The 26,438-nt window shown below is 52.4% G+C and overlaps 1 protein-coding gene across 3 annotated transcripts in view; it reads left to right on the plus strand.

Moving 5' to 3' along the window:
* The first annotated feature begins 333 nt into the window (after nt 1-333).
* RFX2 (regulatory factor X, 2 (influences HLA class II expression)) overlaps nt 334-26,438 on the plus strand; it is a 28,312-nt gene continuing 2,207 nt past the window's right edge. The window contains exons 1-14 of one of the 3 annotated variants that reach the window (XM_012646151.1): nt 334-423; nt 3,350-3,426; nt 5,485-5,577; nt 6,726-6,987; nt 13,886-13,960; nt 18,311-18,492; nt 18,989-19,108; nt 21,829-21,944; nt 22,481-22,599; nt 22,900-23,012; nt 23,516-23,670; nt 24,355-24,452; nt 25,202-25,351; nt 25,742-25,950. In XM_012646151.1, the coding sequence (XP_012501605.1) occupies nt 334-423; nt 3,350-3,426; nt 5,485-5,577; nt 6,726-6,987; nt 13,886-13,960; nt 18,311-18,492; nt 18,989-19,108; nt 21,829-21,944; nt 22,481-22,599; nt 22,900-23,012; nt 23,516-23,670; nt 24,355-24,452; nt 25,202-25,351; nt 25,742-25,950 (1,859 nt within the window). Of the gene's footprint in view, nt 424-3,349; nt 3,428-5,484; nt 5,578-6,725; nt 6,988-13,885; nt 13,961-18,310; nt 18,493-18,988; nt 19,109-21,828; nt 21,945-22,480; nt 22,600-22,899; nt 23,013-23,515; nt 23,671-24,354; nt 24,453-25,201; nt 25,352-25,741; nt 25,951-26,438 lie in introns of all 3 variants that reach the window. The other 2 variants (XM_012646153.1, XM_012646152.1) reach the window with 2 other exon arrangements.

Consider the following 26,438-nt stretch of genomic DNA (forward strand, 5'->3'; position numbering starts at 1 on the left):
GTGTTGCTCAGGCTGGCCTCGAACTCCTGGGCTCAAATGATCCTCCTACCTCAACCTCTCAAAGTGCTGGGATTACGGGCATGTGCCACCACGCCCGGCCTGTTTTGGTTATATATGTTGAAAAACAGCCTCTGCTCCCCTCTGTCCATCTATGGATCGGCTGTGCAACCCGGTTCCCCCTTCCTTACCCGGTACCCAGAGTGTCTGCATTTCTGCTTAGAAGAACATGGAAATTTCTGCTCGCCCCTCTTGAACTTGCAAGTTGCCTCTTTGGGCATCGTGCGTGCAACCCTTGCCCACCCAGTCTCTCTCCACCTCTCTTTAGAACTGAGCATGCAGAATTCGGAGAGCGGATCGGAGTCGCCGGCGTCCGTGGCCCTGCGTCCGTCAGCGGCAGCCCAGCCTGTGCCAGCCTCCCCGCAGGTAACAAACGCCCGCGCCGGGGCAGGAGGGCGGCCAGTGTGGACGTGTGCCCTGTGGGTTTGAAGAACTACGTGGATCCGCAGAGAGAGAAATCTATACTTTCCTGAGTGGACTTCTCAGCCCCAAGACCGCTGCTGTTGAAATAGGCACCGCTTCGTCCACATTATTAGGTTTTTTTGGCTATTTGTGAAAAAGGTCCCATCAAGGAAATGATGGGAACTGAAAAAGAAACCACTGCCCTGAATCCGACTTAGTCTCCTCTTATCCTTATCTCTCAATGAAAGTTTTCTTGGACTTTGGAAATGACCCCTTTACACAGATAAGTCAGAATTCTTAGGATTTGGGTTGAAATGGAATCTAGCATTAGAATGAAGATGTTCTTTAAAACTTGCAGAGAGAGAATTTTCATGTTGAGACTCTCTCTGTTTCTGGATTCCTGCTATGGATTGAAATAAGCTGTAGGTTGGGTGCAGTGGCTCACGCCTGTAATCCCAGCACTTTGGGAGCCTGAGGTGGGAGGATCACTTGAGGTCAGGAGTTCGAGACCAGCCTGGGCAACACAGTGAGACCCCATCTGTACAAAAAATTTTTTTTTAAAAAATTAGCCAGGCATAGTGGTGTGTGCCTATAGTCCCAGCTACTCAGAAGGCTGAGGCAGCAGGATCCTCAGTTCTAGGTTGCGCTGAGTTCTAGGTTGCAGTGAGCTATGATAGCACCACTGCACTCCAGCCTGGGCAACAGAGGAAGACCCCATCTCGAAAAAAAACTGAAAGAAGGAAGGGAGGGGAGGGAGGAAGAAAGGAAGGAAAGAAAAAGAAAGAAGCATGTAAAGTAGACATGAATGTAAAGTGAGCGGCACAGGCCACGTGAAACAGACTGAAGGCTCGTCACAGTGTGCAGAAGTCCACTATGGCCATGTGATCACCCTCGATTTAGAATCTTAAAGTTAGGAACACAGCAAAAAGAAATGATTAAAGTGGAGGAAAAAATTCATCAAAAACAAAAAGGCAGACAGCAAAGCAGTTTATTCGATTTAGAATGTGTAGCTGGACATCTTTAGCTTTTATTTCTTGCAAATATAGGGTGGGGGTGATTTTGGAAGCCCATCTGAGGTGCAGACAGGGCACGATCAGATGCTATCGTCCTGCCAGCAGATCGTGGCCTAATGGGTTTGTTTCCTGCCCACCCAAACCTGTGCTAGAGGGGTCAGCCCTCCCGCCCGCCAAGCCCCTCTCTCAGGCACCCCCTGGGCCTCGAGGGACTCTGCCTTCCTCTGCAGCAGCCTCAGTGTCACTGTCACAGCTTGAAATGTGGCCCGTGCGCCTGAGGAACTGGACTTGACAATTTCTGCAAATCTCTCTGACTTTGCATTTAAACAGCCACGCAGCTGCACAGCGAGCGGCTGCCGTGCCGGGCCGCTCAGTGTTAACAGTGTGCAAATGGAGATGCTGAGTATTCTTATGTGTTCAGTTAATTGAGGTAGAACTCACACAGCATGAAATTAATCATTTTAAAGTGTACAAGTCAGTGGTATTTAGTACATTCACAATGTTGTGCCACCAGCACCTCTGTCTAGTTCCAGAACTTTTCATCCCCCCCAAAATAAAACCTTCTCCCCATTAGTGGTCACTCTCCAGCCCTTACCCCCAGCCCTGGCACCCACAAATCCACGTCCCGTCTCTGTGGATCTGCCTGTTCTGGACGTTTCATATAAACGGAGTCTCACACTGTGTGTCCTTCTGTGTCTGGTGTCTCTCACTGAGCACGATGTCCTCAAGGTCCCTCCACGCTGTGGCCTGTGTCAGGCAGTGGTGTCATGGCTGAGCGACATTCCAGTGTGTGGAAGGACCACACTGTGTTTGTCCTTCATCCACTGATGTTTGTGCCACCTGTGTTCTTGTGGCTGGTTGTGAGCTCGCAGAGGGCTGTGTCCCTATGAAGTCTCCGGGCGCACAGCTCCCAGCTCAGCTGGACCCTAAATGCCCTTAGGGGTGTCCTTTTTGTGCCTTCTTCACCTTGCCGCTCCGTTCCTGGGACACTAGGGGACAGTGTGTCCTCACTGCGCACCCCTCAGTGGTGTGTGCAAGGCAGAGTCACCGCGACCCGTGACACTCAGGGTCCTTGTGAGAAAACCACCGCGTGGCAGTCAATGCCCAGCTCTAAATAAACACAAGAAACGCTCCTGTTTCTCTCCCAACGCACAGTTCACTTGGACTCCTCATATTTTCATGGCTCTGGGGGGCCAGTCAGGTCCTCCGAGCAAAATAGCAAAGCCACCCTGTGATGACGCGACTCAGGAGACCAGAGAGCAGTGGAGGCAGAGAGTGAGGGACCTGACACAGGACACCTGGCTCGAGTCTGGGTTCTAGAATTTAGTATCCTGGGGCCTTGGATACTACGTGACCACTCTGGGCTTCATTTTCCCTCTTGTATAAAACAGGACAAATGCGGTGTGCACTGCAAAACCTCGGGGTGCCACAAAGCACCCTCCCAGGGCTAGTGGTGTGGACAGGTGTCCAGAGGGTCCCTCTGTGCCAGGGACAGCCAGCATCAGCTCATCGCAGACTACAGACCCCACAGAGGCAGAGCTGCTTGGGGCCGAGTGGAGGCACCTGTGCTTCTGTGTGTGTGTGTGCGTGTGTGTACATATGTGTATATCCGTGCCCGGGAGTCTGCGCATGTGTGTGGTGCGCGGGGGTGAGTGTGTGTGCACACTTGTGGACGTGTGTGGGGTGTTAGTGTACCTGCACGGGCCTGCAGTGTGTCCGCCCAGGTCGGCATGAGCGTGTGCGAGTCCAGCCCCGCCCTCCCCCCGTCCTGTCACCCTGCCTGTTTAGACAAAGCCGCAGACAGCCTCCGTGTTCTGTGTTCGTCTTCGGCACTGACCTCTGACACGTCTCACCGCCTCCTCTCCCTTCTCTTTCAGAGGGTATTGGTCCAGGCCGCCAGCTCCGCCCCCAAAGGGGCCCAGATGCAGCCCATCTCTCTCCCCAGAGTGCAGCAGGTAACGACAGCGCCACAGCACCGGCCACGGCGCGGTTGGCACTTAGCGACTTAGAACCATCTCTGAGCGATTCGTCCTTTCCTGTTGTTGCTGTTCCTTTTCGTTTCTTAGCCAGAACGCTTTTCCAGAAGCTATATGATTTTTTCTTAAAAAAATTCTTTTATTGCAGATAAAATTCTTTTATTGCAACAAGCCAGGCAAGCTGGTGATCTTTCGTTTGTTCATAAATTCAGCAAGCATTTGGGAAGTGAGAGAGCACCCAGTGCTCAGGGCAGTGCTGAGGTAGAAATGCAGACAGAAAGGAAGGGTGCTGTGGCTGGGCACGGTGGCTCACGCCTGTAATCCCAGCGCTTTGGGAGGCCGAGGTGGGATGATTTCTTGAGGCCAGGAGTTCGAGACCAGCCTGGGCAACATAGCGAGACCCCATCTCTACAAAAAAAATTTAAAAATTAGCCAGATGTGGTGGTGCACACCTGTAGTCCTAGCTACTAAGGAGGCTGAGGCAGGAGCATCACTTGAGCTGAAAGTTCATGGCTGCGGTGAGCTATGATGATGCCATTGCTCCAGCCTTGGCAACAGAGCAAGACTCCCATCTCTTAAAAAACAAAATGAAAGAAGGAAATAAATCGTTCCAGACTGGAGGAACATAGAACCTCCCAGAGAGGCAAACTCATCTGCAAGCAAGTGCAGTACCCTCAGACAGGTGCACCACAGAGGAAATGCCTCTGGTGAATTAAATTACCTAAAGATAAAGTTTGAAAGCATGGCTGGCCAGCAAGTGGTAACACAGGTCATCAGCTCAGGGACAGGTGGTGGATCTAGAAGGGCAGTCAGCAAACCATTTCTTAAAAAGGCCAAATAGTACTTTTTTTTGGCTTTGTGGGCCAGGCGGTCTCTGGAACAGCCACCTAATTCTGCCGTTGTAGCACAAAAGCAGCTTTAGACATAGGTAAACAGATGGTCAGGGCTGTGTGCCAATAAAACTTTATTTACAAAAACAGGCAGTGGGCCAGATTTGGCCCCCAGGCCCAGGTTACAGTTTGTCAACTCTGCTCTGTAGAATCCTGAATTAAAGTTAATTCAGACTTCTTCTTAAAAGGACCCATGAGACCCTAGAAAATGCACCTGTCTCTTCAAGGATGTCCTGCTTAGATTAGTAGCCTGTTTATAAATGTTTGTCAGGTGACTGTGTCCGTGGGAACAGGGAAGGTTTGCAGGCCCAGCAGGGACCCAGCGTCTCAGGTCAGTGGCTCTGTCTTAACTTCTGTCTATGTAAGATCCTCCCCAGGGACACCATCAAGGGAGGGGGGACAAGGACCTATGTGTGATTCCAGAAGCTTCCCCAACTCAGGGCACCTTGAACTTGCCAGGTGACTTCTGCATTTCACTCAGTTCCCTAGGGCTTGACATTCAGCTTTCACCCCTGAGGATAGCACCCAGCCTATGGTCACTCCTGGAACTTGCTGTTAGGCGCGTGTATACCATGCTCCGTTGTCCCGGGAGGTGGGGGTCAGCCCTGTCCCACGGCTTCAAGCAAAGGCTTAGGGAGGAGGGTCACCACGAGACCCGAGCAAGCCCAGCACTGTGACCCTCCATCTTCTCACCCCAAAATTAGGCTGACCTCGGCCGGCATGCACTAGGATGCCCTCCGTGGTGAGAGTTTAGAGTTCCACGTGCAAAGCGCTGGACGGGGCGGGGGTGGGGGGGACACTGGGGTCCCCCATTGCCCCATCTCTCCAGGCATGTCGCTCCTTCCAACCCTGCTCAAACTTCAGAGTCTGCCCTCCTCCCTGTCAGGGAGTGTCGGGAGGGGGACAGGTAGAGTGTCATCAGCTCGAGCCCTCTGCCCGAGCCAGGGACTGTCCAGTGTGCCAAGGCTGGAGCTCTGTCCCCAGCTTTGGATATGTCTGTCCTGGCGTCCTTCTAGGAGGGCCGACTGTGGGAGGGACATTTGCACTTGGTACTAAACGTTCATAAACGGCAACAGAAGACATTTGCGGTTTGAATAACGCGGAAATAGCTGACGCGAGAACGAGCGGCGGTGACTCGGTGTGTTTGGTGCCGTTGCAGGTGCAGCCCGTGCAGCACGTGTACCCCGCGCAGGCGCAGTACGTGGAGGGGGGAGACGCCGTCTACACCAATGGAGCCATGTACGTGCTGTGGATAAGACCTGATTTTCCGTTTCACAAGGACTCGTGGAGCGTTCTGCTCTCTGACCATATGACGCTGGGGGCAGAAAATGAGGCGTTTCTCTGGCAGTTCGTTTGCTCGAGACGCATTTGTTTTCGTGTGTTTTGATGATTGTCTTCACACGAGCAGGGGCTGTGTGTGGGGGCTTGGCGTGATTCATGTTGTGATCGGTGGAGTTGGTCGATTTCCGAAAGCACGACGTTGAAGCAAAGGAGTGCGTGTAAAACTGGCGAAATGGGAACAGCCCGTGGGTTGTACTGAGGCCACTTTCCCGGTTTTGATGTGCTGCCATTACACAGGGGACAGTAAACAAGCACATGGCTCCAAGAGACCTGGGGGGCCTCGCTGCCACCCAGAGGGACACGTCACTAACCTTCACTCACCAATCAGGAAAAACCGCTGCTACCCACCTTTTACGATGGCCGGCAGCACTCGAGTGTGACTTAAAAATTTCAATCTTAGCAGACATGGTTAATCCTTTAATCCAGATGTTAAAGGAATATTAGATGCATTCTTGGTGTCACTTGGAAATTATTTTTCTTATACAACTTCATTCTTTTTAGCTTTTTGTTTTGAAATAATCATAGGCTCACAGGAAGTTGCAAAATGAGTACCTAGAGCCCCGTGGATGCTTCCTCCTCGGGCTTCCCCAGGGGTGACACCGTACGTGACAGTCGAGCAGTATCAAAACCTGGACATTGGCATTGGGGCCATCCTGTTAGCTGGCCTGTGGGCCTTATTCAGTGTCACCCGTCGTTGTGCACATTCCCTCGTGCGTGTACGTGCGTGTATGTTCCTGTGCAGTTGAATCCCGCGTATAGACGCGTGTAACCACCACAGTAAGATACAGAACTGCTCCCTCTCCACCCGGTTATCCACGTGGAATTTTTTTTGTGTGGTCTTCAATTAGCCTGTCACCCCGAACGGTTTCAGAGAGTGGAGCTGAGCTCTTTACTGTGTCTGAGTTCCACCCGCCATGTCCGAATTGCTCCGCGTGCCTGGTCTCGCGGCTCCAGCCTGCCCGTGACGTTTTGCTGCGTTCCTTTGAGACTCGGATGCAGCGTTCAAACCGGACAGGGTCCCACGGTGACCTCTCTCTTTCTGACAGACGCACAGCCTACGCCTACAACCCCGAGCCGCAGATGTACGCCCCCAGCAGCGCTGCTTCCTACTTCGAGGCCCCGGGAGGTGCGCAGGTGACGGTGGCAGCCTCGTCCCCGCCCGCGGTGCCCTCCCACAGCATGGTGGGCATCACCATGGATGTCGGGGGCAGCCCCATCGTGTCCAGCGCGGGAGCCTATCTCATCCACGGGGGCATGGACGGCGCACGACACTCCCTGGCCCACACCTCCCGGTCATCGCCAGCCACGGTATGTGGGAGGCCCCCCGGGGGCCAGCAGGGTGGGCCATGTGTAGACTCGCAACACCAGCAGCAGGGACGATGAGTAAGAGGCAGCCCAGAGCCCTGGGGGGCTGTCATCTGCGGTGGACCCAGGTGGCCCCATGTTGGAGTCCCGCCAGCCTCAGACGGGCCGAGTGATCCTAGGCAGGTCTGTGGGGCTCTTTGAACTGCAGCCCACCCTGGTGCAGAGAGGAACAGGAGCCAGGAGTCCCGGCTATGGTGGAAATCGCACGAGTAAAGCATCTCCCACTGGTAGCTGTCGCCGCTCGCGCTGTCATCGTTGTCGTCTTTCCCGTTTTCGGAGGCTTAGATCAGTCCATCCACACGAAAACAGGACCCACCCAAACAAGACAGAGTTTCCCTGCAGAGCGCTACCGAATTCTTACTGCCGCATTCCCGTGCAAAATAATTACTTACCTGCTTTTAAAAAGTCTCTGCTGTTAAAACTCCATTTTCCGTGTTTACTTTTATTTTGTTTTAGCTTTTAAATTAGCAACAGAGTAAAGTTGACTTTTTGGCGTACAGCCCTGTGAGTTTTGACACACGTGTGGATTTGTGTAACCACCCCCACAATCAGGATACCCACAAAACCCCCGCGTGGTGTTTCTTGGCGGTCAGAGCCCCCTGCCCCCACCCCTGGCAAACGCCGATCTCTTTCCTGCCACTGTAGTTTTATCTTTACAGGCGTGTTGTGCAAATGGAATCACACAGTGTGTGACATTTTAAGACTGGCTTCTTCCACTTTGTGGTGCCTTTGAGACTCAGTCGAGTCGTTGCATGGGTCAGTAGTTGGTTCTTTTTTGTTACTGAGTAATATTCCGCTACACTGTAGTTTGTTTATTCACTCACTAGTTGAGGGCCATTTGGATGGTTTCCGTTTTGGGGAGATTATGAATCAACCATCTCTGAGAATTCACATGCAGGGTTTCGTATGGACGTATCTTTTCCTTTCTTCCGGGTAAATACCTATGCGTGGGATTGCTGGCTCACAGACGCAGTAAGTGAATGTTTAACTTTATCAGAAAACACCAGAGAGTTTTCCCAAGTGGTCGTCCCATTTTGCATTCCCACCAGTAACACGTGAGGGTTCCTGACGATCCATTTCGCCGTCCCAACTTGATGTCGTCGGGACTCTTTAATTCGGCCATTCTGCTAGGCATGTGGCGGTACCGCACTGTGGTTGTAACTTGCATTTTCTTTATAGCTCCTGATGGGAAACAGCTTTCCATGTGTGTGCCTCCTTTGCTAAATGCTCTCTGGTGAAGTGTTAGTTCAAGTCATTTGCTTAATTTTTTTTAACCGGGTTGGTTGTTTTTGACAACTGAGTTTTGAGAATTCTTTATATATTCTAGATACAAGTGGATACAAGTATCCAGACATACTTCTCTCCTAGAGGACTGGTGGGGTGGAACCAGGTTTAGGGTTGTTATTGACCAGAAAGTTCTCACAGACAGCATTCATTTTCGGGTTTGATTTTAGCAAACTGCATCAACTTATAATAGCTGAATATACTGGGATCACAAGTCACAGGTCTACTGAGAAATGGCAGTGTTCTCTGTGGTTCAAGAACCATCTTGTAGCAAGCAAACATGCTCCTCAGACCCCTGGGCCACCCAGTTACTGTGGTTTGTTGTCCAACTTGCTTTGGAAGAATTGAATTTTTTTAAGCACACCGACAAGCTCCTGGGGAGTTAGCATCTTGGATGGGAATGTGATTCCTGACTTCTGCCTGCTCTGTTGATGTTTATTGGCTTGTTTTTGGCGTGGGAACATCTCACAAGTATGTCACAGAGATTCGAAGGACTTTCCAGGAGCCGAGAACAAGAATGGCCCTGAGATTGCAACAGAAATATGGCTCTTGGACCCAATATTTAACATCCGCCAGTTTGTTCATGTCAGAGCTTTGTTTAGTGGGACTTTTAAGTTAATCCCAAAAACAGAGCATGAAGACTGAAGCAGGCTGGATGCAGTGGCTCACACTTGTGATCCTAGCACTCTGGGAGGCTGAGGCAGGAGGAGTGCTTGAACTCAGGAGTTCAAGACCAGCCTGGGCAACATAGCAAGACCCTGTCTCTACTAAAAATAGAAAAATTAGCCAGGCGTCGTGGAGCATGCCTATAGTCCCAGCTACTTGGGAGGCTGAGGCAGTGAAGCAGGAGGATCACTTGAGCCCAGGAGTTTGAGGCTGCAGTGAGCTATCATGACGCCACTGCACTATAGCCCAGGTGACAGAGCAAGACTCTGTCTCAAAAAAAGAAAAAAGGCTGAGGCATGAAACTCTCCTAGGAGTCACTGTATTCTTCACCAGAATGTATTCATATTAAAAAGTTTTAAATTTTTAATTTAAAGAGAATCAAGTGCTGTGGCTCATACATGTAATTCCAGTGACTAAGGTAGGAAGATTACTTGAGGCCAGGAGTTTGAGGCCAGCCTGGACATCACAGCAAGACCCCATCTCTAAAAACATACATACATACATACATAAAAATTTTTTAAATGGGGGAGAAAGAAAGAAAATACTGGTTTTATTGAAGAATGTCCTTGATGAAGCAGTAAAAAGTATAAATTTTGTTACGTCTCAACCCTTGAGCACACATCTCTAGTATTCTGTGTGATGAGATGCAAAATCTACCAAAGTACAATGCTCATTTCTAGCAAAAGCCTGCTTGCACTTGTTTGAATTATGGGCAGAACTAGTCACTGTTTTCATAAAACAACATGTTTTGATTGAAAGAATGACAGACTATGATTACTCGGGCTCAGGTATTTGGCAGACATTTTCTCAAAAATGAACAACAGTAAGCATGACATATTAAGGAGAACAGCTGGCAGGTTTTTGTTGCCAATGATAAAATTTAAGCTTTCAAACAAAAAGTAAGAATTTTGGAAAACTTATGTCTGCCACTAGGAACCTGACAGAGTCTCAGTAGTTAATGGCTTTTCTGGTGAGGTTGGTAGCAATACTAACAGATGCGATTTCTTGATATTATGTCAACGTTTAGAAGATGTGTAAACTCAGAAAACCCATATTTTCCAAGTGACCAATAAATACATGATGTTTGCTGTTATATAACCATGCCCATCAGTAAAAGATTCATTCAAATTACAAGAGAGACTAATACATTTTAAAAAATTAGTTCTATGTAATTATTTTTCTTGAGATAAAATCTACCATTTTAAAGTATACAACTCAGTGGTATTTAGTACATTCACAATGTTGTGCAGTCATCACCACTATCTAGTTCTGGAATATTTTCATCACCCCATAAGGAAACCCCACCCCCATTAGCCATCATTCTGCACTGCCCTTCACTCCATCCCCTGACAACCACTAATCTCCAGGGATTTGCCTGTTCTGTACATTTCATATAAAAGGAGCAATACAACATGTGGTCCTTTGTGACCGGCATCTTTCATAAGCGTAACGTTTTCGAGGCTCACTCATATTGTGGCATGTGTTAGAACTTTATTCCTTTTATGGCTAAATAATAGTCCATTGTATAGATGGACTACGTTTCATTTATCCATATATCTATCGATTGACATTTGGGTTTTTCCACTTTTTGGCACTTTGAATAAGTCATTCCACTGGCTTCTGGCCTCCATGGTTTCTGATAAGAAATCAGCGATTACTTTTACTAGGGATCCCCTGTTTGTGACAAGTCACTTCCCTCTGACTGCTCTCAGGATTCTCTCTTTGTCTTTGTCTTTCAACAGTTTGATTACAATGTGTCTTGCTGTGCATTTCTTTGAGTTTATAGTACTTGAGTTATATTGAGATTTCTGAATGTGTAGATTCATGTCTTTCATCAGATTTGGGAAGTTTTCAACCATTATTTCTTCACATATACTTTCTGCCTCTTTCTCTCCCTTCTCTCCTGGGACTCCTGTTGTGTGTTTGTCAGTGTGACTGATGGAGTCCCTCGAGTTTCTTAGGTTAAGTTTCTTTATTTTTTCATTCTTTTTTCTCTTTGTTCCTCAAATTGAATAATCTCAATCCACCTATTTTTAAGTTCCCTGATTCTTCTGCCTGCTCAAATCTGCTGTTGAACTTCTAGTGAATTTTTCATTTCAGCTATTGTACTTTCACTTCCAGAATTTCTATGTGGTGCCTTTTTACAATTTCTGTATCCTTATTGTTATTCTCTATTTGGTGAGACATCTCTCTCATGGCTTCTTTTAATGCTCTATACATGATGCCCTTTAGCCCTTTGAGCACATTTTAAATAGTTGATTTAAACTCTTTGTCTCATAAATCCAACATCTGGGTTTTCTCAGGGACAGTTCTCTTTATTTTTTTTTCTGTGTTGGGCCATACTTTCTTGTTGGTTTGCATGCCTCATAGTTTTTGTGTAAAATTGTGTATTTTGAATATGGCAACTCTAGATATCAAATTCTTCCATGCCCCCCCGGGCTTGTTGTCACTGCTTGTAGTTGTTGTTGATTGTTTGTTTGTTTATTTAATGACCTTTCTGGAATAATTTTGTAAAATCCGTGTTCATTGTCATGTGTGGCCACCAAAATCTCTGTTTGGTTAGCTTAGTGTTCAGCTAATGATTTGACAAGAGTTTTCCTTCAATACCAAGTTTCATCTGTTTTTTTCTTGATTAAGGGTTTACCTGGTTGCTATAAACTTTTCGTTGGTTTCCAGAGTTCAGATAAAGTTGATTTTGACAGTTTTTGCCAATTTATTCAGTGCTTTTGTGGAGGGATGGATTTTGGAGTTCCCTACTCTGCCATTTTTGCTGACGTCACCTTGAGACTAATGAATTTCAATGAAACTGAGTATGAAAAATTCATTGGTGTGGTTTCAAATTCTACATTGCAGCTAACTCTTAAGAAACTGTGATACTAGTTGTCAAGTGTTGTGTAACAGGAAGTAAAAATATCCACAGTTATCTGAAAGGCTATTAAAACACTGGTCCTTTCCAACTCTGTATCTGTGAGGCCAGATTTTTTTCATATGCTACAAATAAAACGGCATCGAGTAATAGACGGAAATATGGAAGCAGATGTGTGGATCTAACTGTCTTCTATAAGTCAGACACTCAAGAGGTCAAGAGATCTGTAATAATGTAAAACAATTCCACTCATCTCATTTTTTTCTTTTTTGGAATTTGGAAAATATAGCTATTCTTCATTGCGAAATGTTATGTTAACCTGTAATGGGTTTATTATTTTTTAAATCAATGAACACATATATTTTTTAAATTCTCCACTTTAATTTCTAACATGGGAAATATCGATAGATTTAACTCTTAAAAACAAAAGCTCCGCTTTTTGGCGGGGGGGGGGAGTTACAAAATTTTTTAATACTGTGAAGGAGTCATCAGACCAAATGGTTGGGACCCACTAGGCTGAGAGAGGGTGTTTCCTTCCCCTTCATAGTCTACCGTGCTCTGGACAAGGCCACCGAGGGTTGGGCACACTACCAGAGGTCATGAACTCCACTCTCGGGGCGCCATGGTTGGGCGGTGTCCCATGTATCCCACGTGGGAGGTTCCCCAGGACAGTGATCAGTAGACTGCCTGGCTCCTCCCCGCTGTACGGATTGGAGGAGGCAGGACATGTGGTTTGCCAGCACTTGCCCCACTGCCCATGATGCAGACCAGAATGCCTGCGAGGCCGGGGAGAGGTGTATGTGTTACATTTTTCTCTCTATCATAGAGGCGGTATTGACTATGTCCCCCTCCCTCGCCTGCACTCTGGGGCCGATGGGTGGGGGAGGTGGGGCGAGGTCTCACCTGAGGTCCTCCTTTGCCCAGTGAGACCCAGCACCTTCTGCACTTCTTAAAGGTGACGCTGACGTCCTCTTTGGCTTGTAGCAAGTGCAGCGAATGAGAGAAAGCAGGACCACAGCGGTCAAAGAGGCCCTGGGGGAAGCAGTCACCCTCTCCTTCTCGAACTCCGCTCTGGGGAACCCAGTCTCTGAAACACACGCTCGACCTGCTTTTTGCAGAAGTGTCGTCCAAGTCTGTGGCCTCCCTGAGTGTTTGAGGAAAGGCAGCACATACTTTAGATCCATTTCCTTCCGTCACAGTTCTCTGCCAACGTGCAGATGCTGCAGCAGCCATGTTTGGCTGGGCTCTTCCTCCTTGCGTAGACTTGCTGCCCGTCTCCCCTCCAACAGGTCCTTTAGGACCCAACTCAAAAGCCCCCTTCCTCCAGGGGGTCCTACCATTAGCACCCCTGACTCTTTCTTCTTCAACTTCGTTCTCTTCCCCACCCAACTCTCTTTGTGCAGCTCACGCTTCATAAACATTCAGGATGTGATCTCTGTGACTGTGTCCACTGGCCCAGGGTCCTACACCTCCTGATGGCAGGGTCTGTGTCTTTGGTCTCACTGGTATTTTTCCAAAGCATCCTGCAGCGGGGAGTCCCTGGGCTCTGCGACGGGACAGGCTGGCTGGGAAATCAATGCCACCATCTGTCCTTGGTTTCGTTCACCTAATTCTCCCTAGCAACAGATGTGGTTTATGGACAGGAGTCGGGGATTATCATGCTGGCTTTGCAGACACCTGAATTTATGCAGCGACTACATATTAATATGTTATGCATGTGCACATGCATACGTTGTGTTAGAACCCAATGGCAAGCTTTCACAGTGTGACTTCATTCTGCTGCTTCTGTTGGTCAGGCTCTCAGGCTCCTCTGCATGTGACAAAGTAACACTCCCTGGCACAGCTTTAACTCACGATTTAACTCACTCCCACGGCCCTGCCGGTGTGGAGCTTTGTTTTTATTTCGTAGGAGTTCAAATCATTATTTGGATATTAATAAAAACAAATCTTGGCTGATGCTAACCATCTGATTTCCTTTTTTTTTTTTTTTCCATTTTGTTTTGTTTCTGCACACATTTTCTTTAGCTTGAAATGGCGATTGAAAACCTCCAAAAAAGCGAAGGAATCACATCACACAAAAGCGGTTTACTCAACAGCCATGTAAGTGTGTGTCTGACTTGGCGACCTATCCCTGCTCTGCTTGTAACCTGCATAAACATTTTAAAAACAAGACAATAAAATGACACCTTTAAAGTGCTGAAAGTGGGCGGGGAGGGAGCCAACCTAGAATTCTATACCCAGCAAAAGTATCCTCCAACAATGAAAAGGGGTAATCCAGACAGGCTCTTCATTTGTAAAAGGTAGAAAATAATAGCACCTCTTAGGGCTGTTACAGGGATCAAATTATTTAATATATAATCAGTGTAGTTATGTATTAAAAATAAAAACAAAAACAGCAACAAAAGAGAGAGAAAATGACATGGGATCAGGAATGCCACAAGGACTCTTAGCTAATTGTCCTGGGATCAGCTGTCTGAAAGAAATGGTAATTTGAGAAAAGCATAAAACAATTAATCCCTCCTGATTTTAGTTATATAAGATTTCTTTTCCTTCTCTGTCCCATGGGAGGAAACCATGATTGTAGACACCATGTTGGGAAGTTGTGGACGTCCCGACTCTAGATGGCTTCATGACAGGTGGGACTGGAGGAGGTGACCTCCAAATGCTGTCAGTTCCCCTTTGCACATGCCTGGAAGTGTGTTCTTCACGTAAAAACTAGAACAGGCCACTGGAGTTAGAACGTGCTTCTAGCAGTTGCTCTCCAGCTCTTAAATTGAGATTGGACATTCTCTTGAGAATTCAAACATCAAAGAAAAAGAAGTCCCCTTCAGTGGAACCCAATCCTAACGGTGACCTCATCAAGCCTTCATGCCGCTGGCGTTCAAAATGAAGTGTCATTTGGAAGGCAGTGACTCAGGGGGCAGAAGCTGATCTAGGGAAAGGTCCAGAAACTTGGGTTTATGGGTTGGGCACAGGTGTGGTCGGCTGCTCAAGGCAGCACCTGGTGAGGGGCTCTGCTCCCCGCCTCGGTGGGCTGGTCACTAGAAGAAATAGCAGAAATATTTCCTTCTACCGGTTGTCTTGAAGCAAAAAAAGGTATATTAGGCCCCTGGCCGCCCCCACCGGGCTGGGAGGGACGTGGTCACCCTGTCGTCCTCCCTATGCACAAACCTGGGGGGGAGGGGAAATCTTCAGTGTGTGCTCAAAGAGAGGATCCCCCAACCCCGAGTCTTAAGCTTAGAGAACAGTGAGTAGAAAAGCCTGCAGAATGACGTCTCCATTCAGCAAGACGAACCCACGCGGCCACACGCAACCCGTGGGGCAGCGTGGCCATGGGGAAGTTAAAATGTCTATGGGAAGCGTGCAAGCCGCTTGTCCCTGCGTATGGCTGGCTGACACTTCCCGTCCTTACTCAGCGAGCCCTGCCTGGCACCCCCACCCCCATCTGCCTTAAACTTGCAGTTCTCCCTCCGGGCCCCATTCCCGGATGGATTTCTCTCGTAGCACTTAGCGCCATCCCACATTTGGTGCATTTTACCTGTTTATTGTCAGTCTCGCCCCTGTGAGAGTGGATGCTGCTGGAGGGCAGGCGGTTCGTGTCTGTTTTTCTGTCTTATTCGTCACAGCACCTAGAACAGGGGCTGGCATAGAGCCAGCGCTCAGAAAATATTTGCAGCATGGATAAGAAGGTGGGTGTTCCGGTGGGGTTCCATTGATGCGGGGCAAACACAGGCGCCCGGAAGGGCCGCCCAAGCTGCCAGCAATATATGGCCGGGCAAGAATCCAACTCGCCACCAGCCGATCGGGAGCCTACGTCAGGCAGGTCTGTCCCAACGGCAGACGCAAGTGTCTTAGAAGACAGAGGGGGCTGGGCAGGTGGGCTCGAGCCCCGCCCTCCCACCTGTAGGTGAGGACGTCTGTCCAGGGGCTGCTCCACCAGAGCCCGGAACCACAGCGAAGGGCGGCTGGGGGTTTGGGGTTTTTTCCTCTTAAAAGGAAGGATTTGGTCCATTTCATCAAGAAATGAGCCATCGCGCCAGATCACAACAGATGCGGAGACGTACGTGCGTTTCCTCCGGCAGCGTTCTCTTTATTTGCGATTGATGTTGACCTAGAGGTGGCACAAACATAAGCAGACAGCGCCGACTGCGGGACATCCCCAAACGGAAGGCGACCTTGTCCAGCCCTCTCTCCTTCCTCCCATGAAGTCCCCTGAGGCCCGTGCAGGGGGGAGGTGGCACCACGAGGTCAGAGGGAACAGACCCTCGTGGTCAGTTTCCTGGGACTGACCTGTGGTGCCCGTCCCGTGCCAGACTCCACGCTGGGTGTGCGGATCCGAAGCTGGGTGACCTTGAACGGAGTCTACACGCTCTAGTCATTTCCCTCCCCGGCAGTTCACCCCCCAGGAAGAGAGGAAACGTGCCTGATGGCTCTGGCACAGCCTGTCTTCTCTGTGGTTACTTTCCTCCGAACAGGAGGACTTGTTGCCATGCCAACCGTGCATCCTTTTACTGTCATCGTAAACATAATTACCCAAACAGAGAATTCTACTTTTCATTTAAAAACCACAGGGGGTGAAGAGAGGAAGTGACCATCTTTTCTCAAACCTTCCTTTTACGTGTGAACCGGTCATGTCTGACTGCTGGGCAGGGTCTTGGGCGCTGCCTCTCAGAACTTCTGGTCCTGGGCTCTGTTCAGCGTAAGGCCCGCACAGTCTGGCCTCACGCACATAGGCTGAGAATCTGCGTCACCCCGTGGCTTCTGCCCAGGGCGCCAAGGCTTGCAAAACCTTGAGACGTGGGGCTGCTGGCCATGGCTCCTTTGCCCCCCGGAGGATGCCTTAGACATGGCACCTCTGCTCCCCCAGCCTCAGAGTGACGGGGGAGCCCCTGGTTTCTGGGCCAGATACTCTCCGCACACTCCCCCTGTGCTGGGACCCCCTTTGCTCTTTGGGGACCTCTCATCCACATGCTCACTGTTTCTTGGCTGCCAAACTTGAGGCGCCTTCAAGATCCTGGGGGTCCCCACACAGCCAGACGGATGCGTCTCTGCCCCCGGGGAGCACTCACCCGGCAAGGCAGACGCGCGCTACATCAGTGAGCACACGTGGCGGGTCCAGGTGTGAAAAGTGCTCTGAAAGAACACGGGGCCCCCACACACCAGCCCCTCCTTGCTCGGATCCCGAACCGGGTCAAAATAAGACAAAAGGGCTGGCCTTGGATCAGCCCGTGTTAGGCCCCAGGACAGGCAGGGGTGGGTGTAAAATGGGCCACGAGGTGGTGTGTCGGACCAGGGCTCATTAGAACCTCCCCAAAACACTGATTTTTTTTTTTTTTTTTTGAGACAGAGTCTCACTCTCTTTCCTGGGCCAGAGTGCCGTGGCGTCATCCTAGCTCACAGCAACCTCAAACTCCTGGGCTCAAGCAATCCTCCTGCCTCAGCCTCCCGAGTAGCTGGGACTACAGGCATGCACCACCATGTCCGGCTAATTTTTATATATATATTTTTTTTAGTTGTTTGGCTAATTTCTTTCTATTTTTTTTTTTTAGTAGAGATGGGGTCTCATTCTTGCTCAGGCTGGTCTTGAACTCCTAAGCTCAAACAATCCACCCGCCTCGGCCTCCCAGAGTGCTAGGATTACAGGCATGAGCCACCGCGCCTGGCCAAAAAACACTGATTTTTTAAAAAGGAGGTGAAGGTAACTTCCTTCCCTGCTTGCGATGCCGAGTGTGGACGGAGCAGGCAGACGTGCAAACACGATCGCGGGGGGCGGGGTGGGCAGAGCCTTCCCTGGGGAGACGCCACCCTTGGGTCTTGCAGGGCCGGCCCCCTCTACCCCACGTGGGGATGGCTCTCACCCTTCCAACTTGACGTTGACCCTCAGAGGCACAGACGCCAGCTCTGGACTTGGGTTGCCTGCCTTTTGGCTTAGAGCAGAAAACCTCGCATATAAGTATTTAAGTATTTTATCGAGTTTCCGTTGGCACCTCTCTCAATCGGCGATCTCAGTCCGCGTTAGTTCATCTCTGTTCATAGTCATTGGTTAACACACAGCGCATCGAGTTTTCTCCAATCTTCCCGTTCTTAGCATCAGAATTTCTCTCTGGTCCTGTACCTTGAGGAGGTATTTCGTGTTTAAACACCGCATGGTGGCGTGTGGGTGTTGAAATGATTATGAGAACAGAACCTAGTAGGTCTCGATCACGTGCAGATCTTTATACAATAAGTCAAGGACCCTGAAAACCAGGCTGGAGGTTGAAAGAATAAAGGAACGAAAACGATCCATTAAGCCATGTGCTCGGAGAGCACAGATCAGTGCCAGCAGAGGTGGACCTCCGCGTCACCTGTGGCAGGAGAGGGAGGACAAGCGGTGCTCTGAATGAGCCCGTGCCAGCATCGTGGCTCTTCTTCGGGGTTTTCGCAAACGTCAGCGTGTCTCCCTTTGCGCAGCTGCAGTGGCTGTTGGACAATTACGAGACGGCGGAAGGCGTGAGCCTGCCCAGGAGCTCTCTCTACAACCACTACCTTCGCCACTGCCAAGAGCACAAGCTGGACCCCGTGAACGCCGCTTCCTTTGGGAAGCTGATCCGCTCCGTGTTTATGGGGCTGAGGACGCGGCGGCTGGGCACCAGGTGGGTGGTCACCCCCACCCCGCCCGTCTCCCTCTGCCTTCCTCCAGAAATTAAGCTTTGGGGGCAACATGGGGCTTCCTCCTTCTGTCCTGACTCACAGCCACCTCCAGGTGACCTTGGGGTTGCTCTGAGCCACAGCGTTGGCCGGGGCTGGGCATGACCTGGGCGTTGGCTGTGGCCCCTGTTCTCGTCTTTAGAGGCTGCTGATGGGACTTGGGCTTCCCTCTGGTTTTCTCTCCCCTTTTGAAATTTCTCATAACAACACGTTTTTTTAAAAATCAGCCTCTAGGCCAGGCACAGTGGCTCACACTTGTAATCCTAGCACTTTGGGAGGCCAAGGCAGGAAGATCGCTTGAGGCCAGGAGTTCAAGGCCAGCTGGGGCAACATAGCGAGACCCCTCTCTACAAAAAAAGAAAAACAAAAATGGGAAGAGTGCCTGTATTGTTGTTCGGGACGTCTGCAAAGGGAGCTGACCCTGGGCTGTTTGGTTTCCAGGGGCAACTCGAAGTATCATTACTACGGGATCCGCCTGAAGCCAGACTCCCCGCTGAACCGGCTGCAGGAGGACACGCAGTACATGGCCATGCGGCAGCAGCCCGTGCACCAGAAGCCCAGGTGGGCGCCTGCGCAGCAGCGGGGGTGGGCCGGGGTTCACCCGGACAGCGCAGGGAGCGCTTCCCAAACACACAGTGAGCTCCCAGGCACAGCCTGGCCTCCGGCGCCCTGGGAGAGCGAGGTCTCGCTGTGCAGGGGCCGGCAGGAGATGGGCGGAGCTGGCAGGCGGCCTCAGCCGGCTAACAGAGTTTTCATCATATCTTTAATTTTTTTAATAGATTTTAATTTTTAGAGCAGTTCTAAGTCCACAGTGAAATTGAGCGGAAGACACAGAGGGCTCCCCACACATTCCCCGTCCCCACGTCTGTACAGCGCCCCCACAGAGCGGGGCATCGGTTGCAGTCTGTGACCTGCCATGGACGTGTCATCTTCACCTAGGTCCTTAGCGTACATTAGGGTCACTCTTGGTGTCGCACATTCTGTGTTTGGACAAATGTAACACGTCTCCACTGTACAGCATCGCACAGAGCAGTCCCACTTCCCTAAACGTCCCCTGAGCTCCACCTGGCCCTCTCTCCTTCCCCCGATCCCCTGGTGACCCTGATCTTTTGCGGTGTCCATGCTTTCGCCTTCTCCAGATGGAGTAGTTGGAATAGAAGATCTTTGCTGTTTAAAGTTTAGAGGGAAAAAGGGAGCGAACGCTGCAAATGACCCAAGCGGCCAGGAGAACCAAGCTGGTGTCCTTAAGTGGCTACTTCTTACGACGTTTGTATCCAGTGGCTGGAAAGGCTGGTCGTTTTCTGGGATGTCCACTTCCCGCCCATCCCAAACTTCCCCATCTTCGCAGGCAAGGGTCAACAACTTTTTCGTAAAGAGCCACAGAGCAGATATCTTAGCCTTTGCAGGCCACATGGTCCCTGTGACATCTGTTCAACTCTGCCGTCATTGCCAAATCAGCCTCAGACAGTACATGAACCGGTGGGCGTGGCTGTATGCCAGTAATATTTTATTTACAAAAACAAGGAGCAGAGTTGGCCCCTGGGCCATATTTGCCAATTGCTAGTTTAGGGCCCCACTCAAATGTCACCACCCTGGCAGCCTTCTAGTGTGTCCCCATGAGCCACAGAGCACCTCCTCTCTCTCCCTGGCTCCCTCACTAGAAAGAGTCTAGATGGTTCTGTCTGTATGTCCTTGCGGCCAGGGACCGAGTCACGTTTGATCTTCACGCCTGGCGCCCGGCCTGCTGCACACAACCAGTCACAGATCTGTGTGACTCAAAAGCCGTTTCCAGCTGCTCTAAGTGTCCCAGTGACTCTTAGGGCCAGTCGTGTGAGCTGGAGGTCACAGAGTCCCCAGAACATTCTCTAGGGGCCAGCGGGAAGGACGGAGCCGATGATCCATCCCACGCTTTGCCGTCTGCAGACGCGGACCCTGGAGCTGGTTGCTGCTGTCGTTCAGTCTTGGCCCCTGGCAAACCCCCGGAGTGAATCTGTGCTCCAGGCAGTGTGCTGTTTTAGGAGCAGCCACATGTTTTGTGGGGACAGGCTGATGCCATCTGCAGTTGGGAGGCCATGGCCTGACCCTGTGTGTGTCTGATGCTCAGACCGACTGTGCCTCCCCGGCACGTTCTCCCACCTGCCCATGGGGCCCGCTTTTTGTATCAGGAAATGCGCTGCCCGCTGGGGCCAGCTCCGGCCCTGCTCTCCCCACCGTGCACCGTCTGGGCTTGGGGGAGTGCGTAGTCTGGGGGGGCCTCCTGCTGTTAACAGTTCCCAGTCTGCTGCCTGGACACGAGTCGCAGAATCTCCTTTGAGATTGCACAGTAGTAAGATGCTTGTGACTCCATGCAAAGGATTTCACATGTCTTCTAAGACAGAGATATTAGGGGGAAAATATGTATATACAGCCCAAGTGCCCATCAACACAATGGGGTCTGCACATGCAGTAGAATATTATTCAGCCCTAAAACGGAAGGAAACTCTGACACCTGCTCCAACACGGATGAACCCTGAGGACATGGTGCTCAGTGAGGGAAGCCAGACACAGGACAAATCCTGTGTGATTCCACTCTAGGAGGTCCCTAGAGGCATCAGAGCCACAGAGACAGGAAGTAGAGTGGCAGGTGCCAGGGGCTGGGGAGAGGGGGTGGGGAGTGAGTGTTTCACAGGGGCAGAGCTTCAATTTGGGAAGATGAGAAGGTTCTGGAGATGGAGGGTGGTGAGGGTTGCACAACATCATGGACGTGGGCTGGGTGCAGTGGCTCATGCCTGTAATCCTAGCACTCTGGGAGGCTGAGGCGGGAGGATCGCTTGAGGTCAGTAGTTAGAGACCACCCTGAGCAAGAGCAAGACCCTGTCTCGCTAAAAAAAAAATAGAAAAATTAGCCATGTGTGGTGGTGGTGCCTATAGTCCCAGCTACTCAGGAGGTTGAAGCAGGAGGATCGCTTGAGCCCAGGAGTTGGAGGCTGCAGTGAGCTGTGATGACAACACTGCACTCTAGCCTGGGTGACAGAGCAAGACTCTGTCTCAAAAAAAAACACAAAAAACAGCAACAACAAAAAAGTGAATGTGCTTAATGCCACTGAACTGTGCACCTAAAAATGGTTTAAGTGGTAGCTTTTGTGTTACGTGTATTTGACCACAACTTGTATACACACACACACACACACACACACACACACACACGGACTGCATCCTGTCCAGCCCCCTGCCCCTGCCCCTCGAGCCCACCCCAGACAGTGCTGCTGGGCCTCATGTTGGCACACGTGTCCCCTGCCTAGGTACCGGCCAGCGCAGAAGACGGACAGCCTCGGCGACAGCGGCTCCCACGGCGGCCTGCACAGCACGCCCGAGCAGGCCATGGCGGCGCAGAGCCAGCACCACCAGCAGTACATAGGTGAGACCCCCGGTGACCGCGCTCAATGGCTACTTTCGACAGTCTTCTCGTACAACACCTTTTCGGGCAAACAGAAAGTTCTAGATAGACTTTCTTTCTGGTAGCCCTGAGATTTTAGAATAATCAGCCAAAATAATTAATATATAAAGTGACCACCAGAAAAATGAGCATCCGTCCCCAGCTGGTCAGGGCGGGCAGGCGTCCTAGCTCAGAGCCTGTCTCGGGGACAGCAGGGACAGCTTGCTGGTGTTGGTGATGTCATTATTCAGACACTCAGCGGCCTCCATGCACTCTTACTGTATTTTTTGAGCTTGGACAGAGCCCCGATGGGTTGAGTCTCCTGGGGGGATTGAGATGATGTCAGGCCCCTCTCCAGGAGGTCACTGTGGGGATGCCCTGGCTGGCCACCTCCTCAGATGTGCTGCCCTCAGTGGGGTCTGTGGGGAACAGCGGTTTCGAGCACTCGCCGTGGCCAGGGCCTGGGCGCAGGGCTTCCCCTAAGAGCCCCGTTTCTGATGCTCCGTGTTCCTCCCCAGACGTCTCCCACGTCTTCCCAGAGTTCCCGGCACCCGACCTGGGCAGCGTCCTGCTGCAGGACAGCGTCACCCTGCATGACGTCAAGGCCCTGCAGCTCGCGTACAGACGGCACTGTGAGGTGACCGCCCTCCCCAGGCCGAGGCAGGCGCTGCCACACGTCCCTCGCCAGCACCGCCAAACACTCAGGCATCACCAGTGTCCCCCAACAAGGAGACAGGAGCCCCGGGCCCCCCACCAAGGGTCCTCCCCCTGAGCAGGGGCCCCTCCCTCCACTGCCGTCACCTGCTGCTCCCCTCCTGGCATCCCTCTCGGGCCTTTAGAAGACCCGGCTGCCACCCGGACCTCAGCTCCTTGCTCGGCATGTTCTGGGGACACGGGAGACACACACGTTCATCTAACTGGTCGTTTCCGTTCCCAGGCGACTCTCGATGTCGTGATGAACCTGCAGTTCCACTACATCGAGAAGCTGTGGCTGTCCTTCTGGAACTCTAAGGCCTCCGCCAGCGACGGCCCCGCCTCTCTGCCCGCCAGGTGAGCGCCCGGCAACCCGGCTCGGTTCACAGCCCTCCACAGGCTTAACCCACAGGCTGTCCCCTGCCGATGCCCGCACGTGACCACAAGCAAGGGCAGCGACTCTCCGAGCAGCAGGGCGCAGCGCCCCCGTCCTTGTCGTTCTTGGTCCCGGCGGAGTCGCTCGGTGACGCATGTCCCACAGGCCCTCTGCCGATCAGACAGTTTGAACACGGGGGATCTTAGAGGTGACCATGATGCAATCCCAAGTAGAAGCGACCTCAGCTCTCTCGCTGCGGGGAGACGCCACAGGCGGGGGAGGGGACGGCATGGATCCCGGGGGGAGACATAGAGGCGCTGGCATGCGGCCCAGGGGCAGCACGGAGCGGGGCAGGCAGGGCTCGCACCTGCCACCAGCCCTTCCCCACCCCCCCTGCCGCGTCCGCGTCTCAGCTCTCTGGTCATTCCCGTGGCTGAGTGCGCCACACAGGCCCCGGCCGGCTCACCGTCCCCTCCCTCTACAGTGACGAGCAGCCCGAAGGCGCCGTCCTGCCCAAGGACAAGCTCATCTCTCTGTGCAAACACGACCCCGTCCTCAAGTGGATGCGGAGCTGCGACCACATCCTGTACCAGGCCCTGGTGGAGATTCTCATCCCCGACGTGCTCAGGCCGGTCCCCAGTGAGTGGGCAGACCCCGCCCTCTGCCCGCTGTCGCCTGCCTCTTCCCCTTCCTCCCTGCGCGTCTCGGCCTCCTCCGACCGTCTCTGTCACAGGAATGCGAAAGCGAGAGCAGCAGTCGGCCGTCCCTCGGATGCGTGTCCTCTGGCATCCGGACTCTCCCTGTGTCTGACCCACGGGGAGGCTGGCAGCGGCTCTAGTGAGCTCTGCCCACCAAGGGCAGGCCAGGCCAGGCTAGTGCTTTCTGGAAGGTTCCTTGGGGGCATGAAAGCTGGCCTCTGGGAATAGCCTGGGCACAGCCCCGCAGCTGCCACCTCAGAGGAGGCCGTGGCACTGCCACTGCAGGTGCTGAGCAGCGTCCCTTCCTCCACCTACTCACGCCAGGGGCGGCCCCCGTCACGACAACCACAAACGTCCCCAGACACTGCCCAGTGTCCCCTGGGCGTGTGATCGCCCCAGGCGAGACCCACCGTCCTAGACAGCGGGCAGTGACACACGCGCCCCCGGCACTAAGCATCCTCCCTTCTCAGTTGCCTGTGCCTGCCCAGCAGTCCTCTTCTCCTCCGTGTCGCTTGTCCTTGCAGGCGGTCACTTTCATGGCGTGTGCATCGTCCTTACAGTCAGTGCTGGTTTAAGGGCAGGACACCGCCTTCCTCACCGCTAAACCACAATCTGTGTCTCCCAGGTACCCTGACGCAGGCCATCCGGAATTTTGCCAAGAGCTTGGAAGGCTGGTTGACAAACGCCATGAGCGACTTCCCGCAGCATGTCGTCCAGACCAAGGTAACCCGGGGGCAGGGGCCGGAGAGCGGCTTTCTCTCTGTGCCTGAGGGTGGCTGGTCCCCTCAGCGAGCCCCGAGGGTGCAGTCGGTGTAGAACAGGTGCTGGCAGGAAGGGGTCGTTTGATGTCACATATTTGGGTAGATTCAGAGCAGATTGAGTATTTCTGTGCTCATCATAGAAGGGGACTTTTATCTCTTTGCTGCGACCTTGTTACTAGAGTCTTGGCTGCAAATCAGAATTTGAAATGTGGAGACTTGGAAAGAGAGTAATCACCAGTCTTCCTCCCAGGAGTTTCCTAAAGAGGCATCTGGTCTACCTGCCTGCCCTCCGGATTGATCCCAAACTTTACCAGGGATTCTCAAGCTCCAGTGCGCCACCTAGGTGGTTGCTAAAACTTCAGATTCCCAGGCCACAACCCCAAAAATCTGATCCAGGAGGGCCCAGGAATCTGTATTCTCTGCTGACATTCCAGAGAGCCAAAGGGATTCTAGCGGCAGGGCGTGACCTCGTGCCTAACTCGCTGGTGCTGTGGCATCTGTCAGAGAGGCCACGCGATACGCTAGCGAGGTCACCAGCCCTCACTGGTTCTTACTCTTTGAGTCCTTAAGAATGGTGGTGGGTGCGGGGGTCCTTCCTTCCTGCTGGAGTTGCTCCTCCCTGCGCTGTCCCTGAGCCCGCCGGCCCTGCGGGGGCAGATGGAACCGCGTCTCCTCGCGAGTGCCGCCTGCTCACGGGGGCCTCGCTCGCAGGTCGGTGTGGTCGGCGCCTTTGCGCAGACCCTGCGGCGCTACACGTCCCTCAATCACCTGGCACAGGCGGCGCGGGCGGTGCTTCAGAACACATCCCAGATCAACCAGATGCTCAGTGACCTCAACCGCGTGGACTTCGCCAACGTGCAGGTGACTCTCTCAGCGTGCGGTTCCCCAGGCCTGGAACGGGGCCCGCGGCCCCCAGCTGCAGAGCAGAGACAGGGATCGTGACCTCGGCCTGAAGTCCAGACCCGAGCCCTCCCCTACTGCACCAGCCTGGGCTTCTCACCCCGTAGAAAACCCAGCGAACCCACAAAGTTGAGCTCCCCGCGACCCACCCCGGTGCTCCATTTTACCTCCTCAAGGTGGAGACGGAGGGTGCTCGGCTCCCGGCCGCCAAGGCCAAGAGCAAGGAGGCCTGAACGTGGCATGACGTCCCACCTAGAGCACGGTGGGGTCCAGGGAGGGCTTGGGGTCGCTGTGCACCCCGTCTGTGGCACAGGCCCCGTGGGGCTGACGCTGGCCCCGTCCCGAGCGCAGGAGCAGGCCTCGTGGGTGTGCCAGTGCGAGGAGAGCGTGGTGCAGCGGCTGGAGCAGGACTTCAAGCTGACCCTGCAGCAGCAGAGCTCCCTGGACCAGTGGGCCAGCTGGCTGGACGGCGTGGTCACCCAGGTCCTGAAGCAGCACGCGGGCAGCCCCAGCTTCCCCAAGGCCGCCCGGCAGTTCCTGCTGAAATGGTCCTTTTACAGGTACGACCCCCCCACCTCCGAGAGAAGGTTCGGGGCGGGGGCGTGGGGGGAGCTCCGGAAGTGATCCCACCTGCCACCCAGCCACCGAGCTTAGAGGAAAACGGGGCTCAGCAGGGCTCAGGCAGTGGCTGAACCCCCGAAAACAAGTGCTCAACTTGGGGCTTCACTCCCGGAGGGCGGCTCCCAGGGCCAAGGCCAGAAGCCCACCCGTGGCCTAAAGCTAAGTCGGAAGCTTCTGGAGACAGGAGCTCTACCCTGTGCAGACCGCAGCTTCGGGAGGGATGTCACCCAGAGAGGGGCCATATATACCAAGATGGCAGCTGCAATTAACACCGAAGTATAAACAGCTCTGGGGTTATTTTCTTTTAATTTTTTTTTGTAGACAGGGTCTCACTGTGTCACCCCGGCTGGAGTGATGGTGCGATCACAGTTCACTGCAGCCTCCAACTCCGGGGCTCAAGCTTCCTCCCGCCTCTCGATGTTACCCA

The sequence above is a fragment of the Propithecus coquereli genome, unplaced genomic scaffold, assembly GCF_000956105.1.
Source record: "Propithecus coquereli isolate 6110/MARCELLA unplaced genomic scaffold, Pcoq_1.0 Scaffold241, whole genome shotgun sequence".
Classification (NCBI taxonomy): Eukaryota; Metazoa; Chordata; class Mammalia; order Primates; family Indriidae; genus Propithecus; species Propithecus coquereli.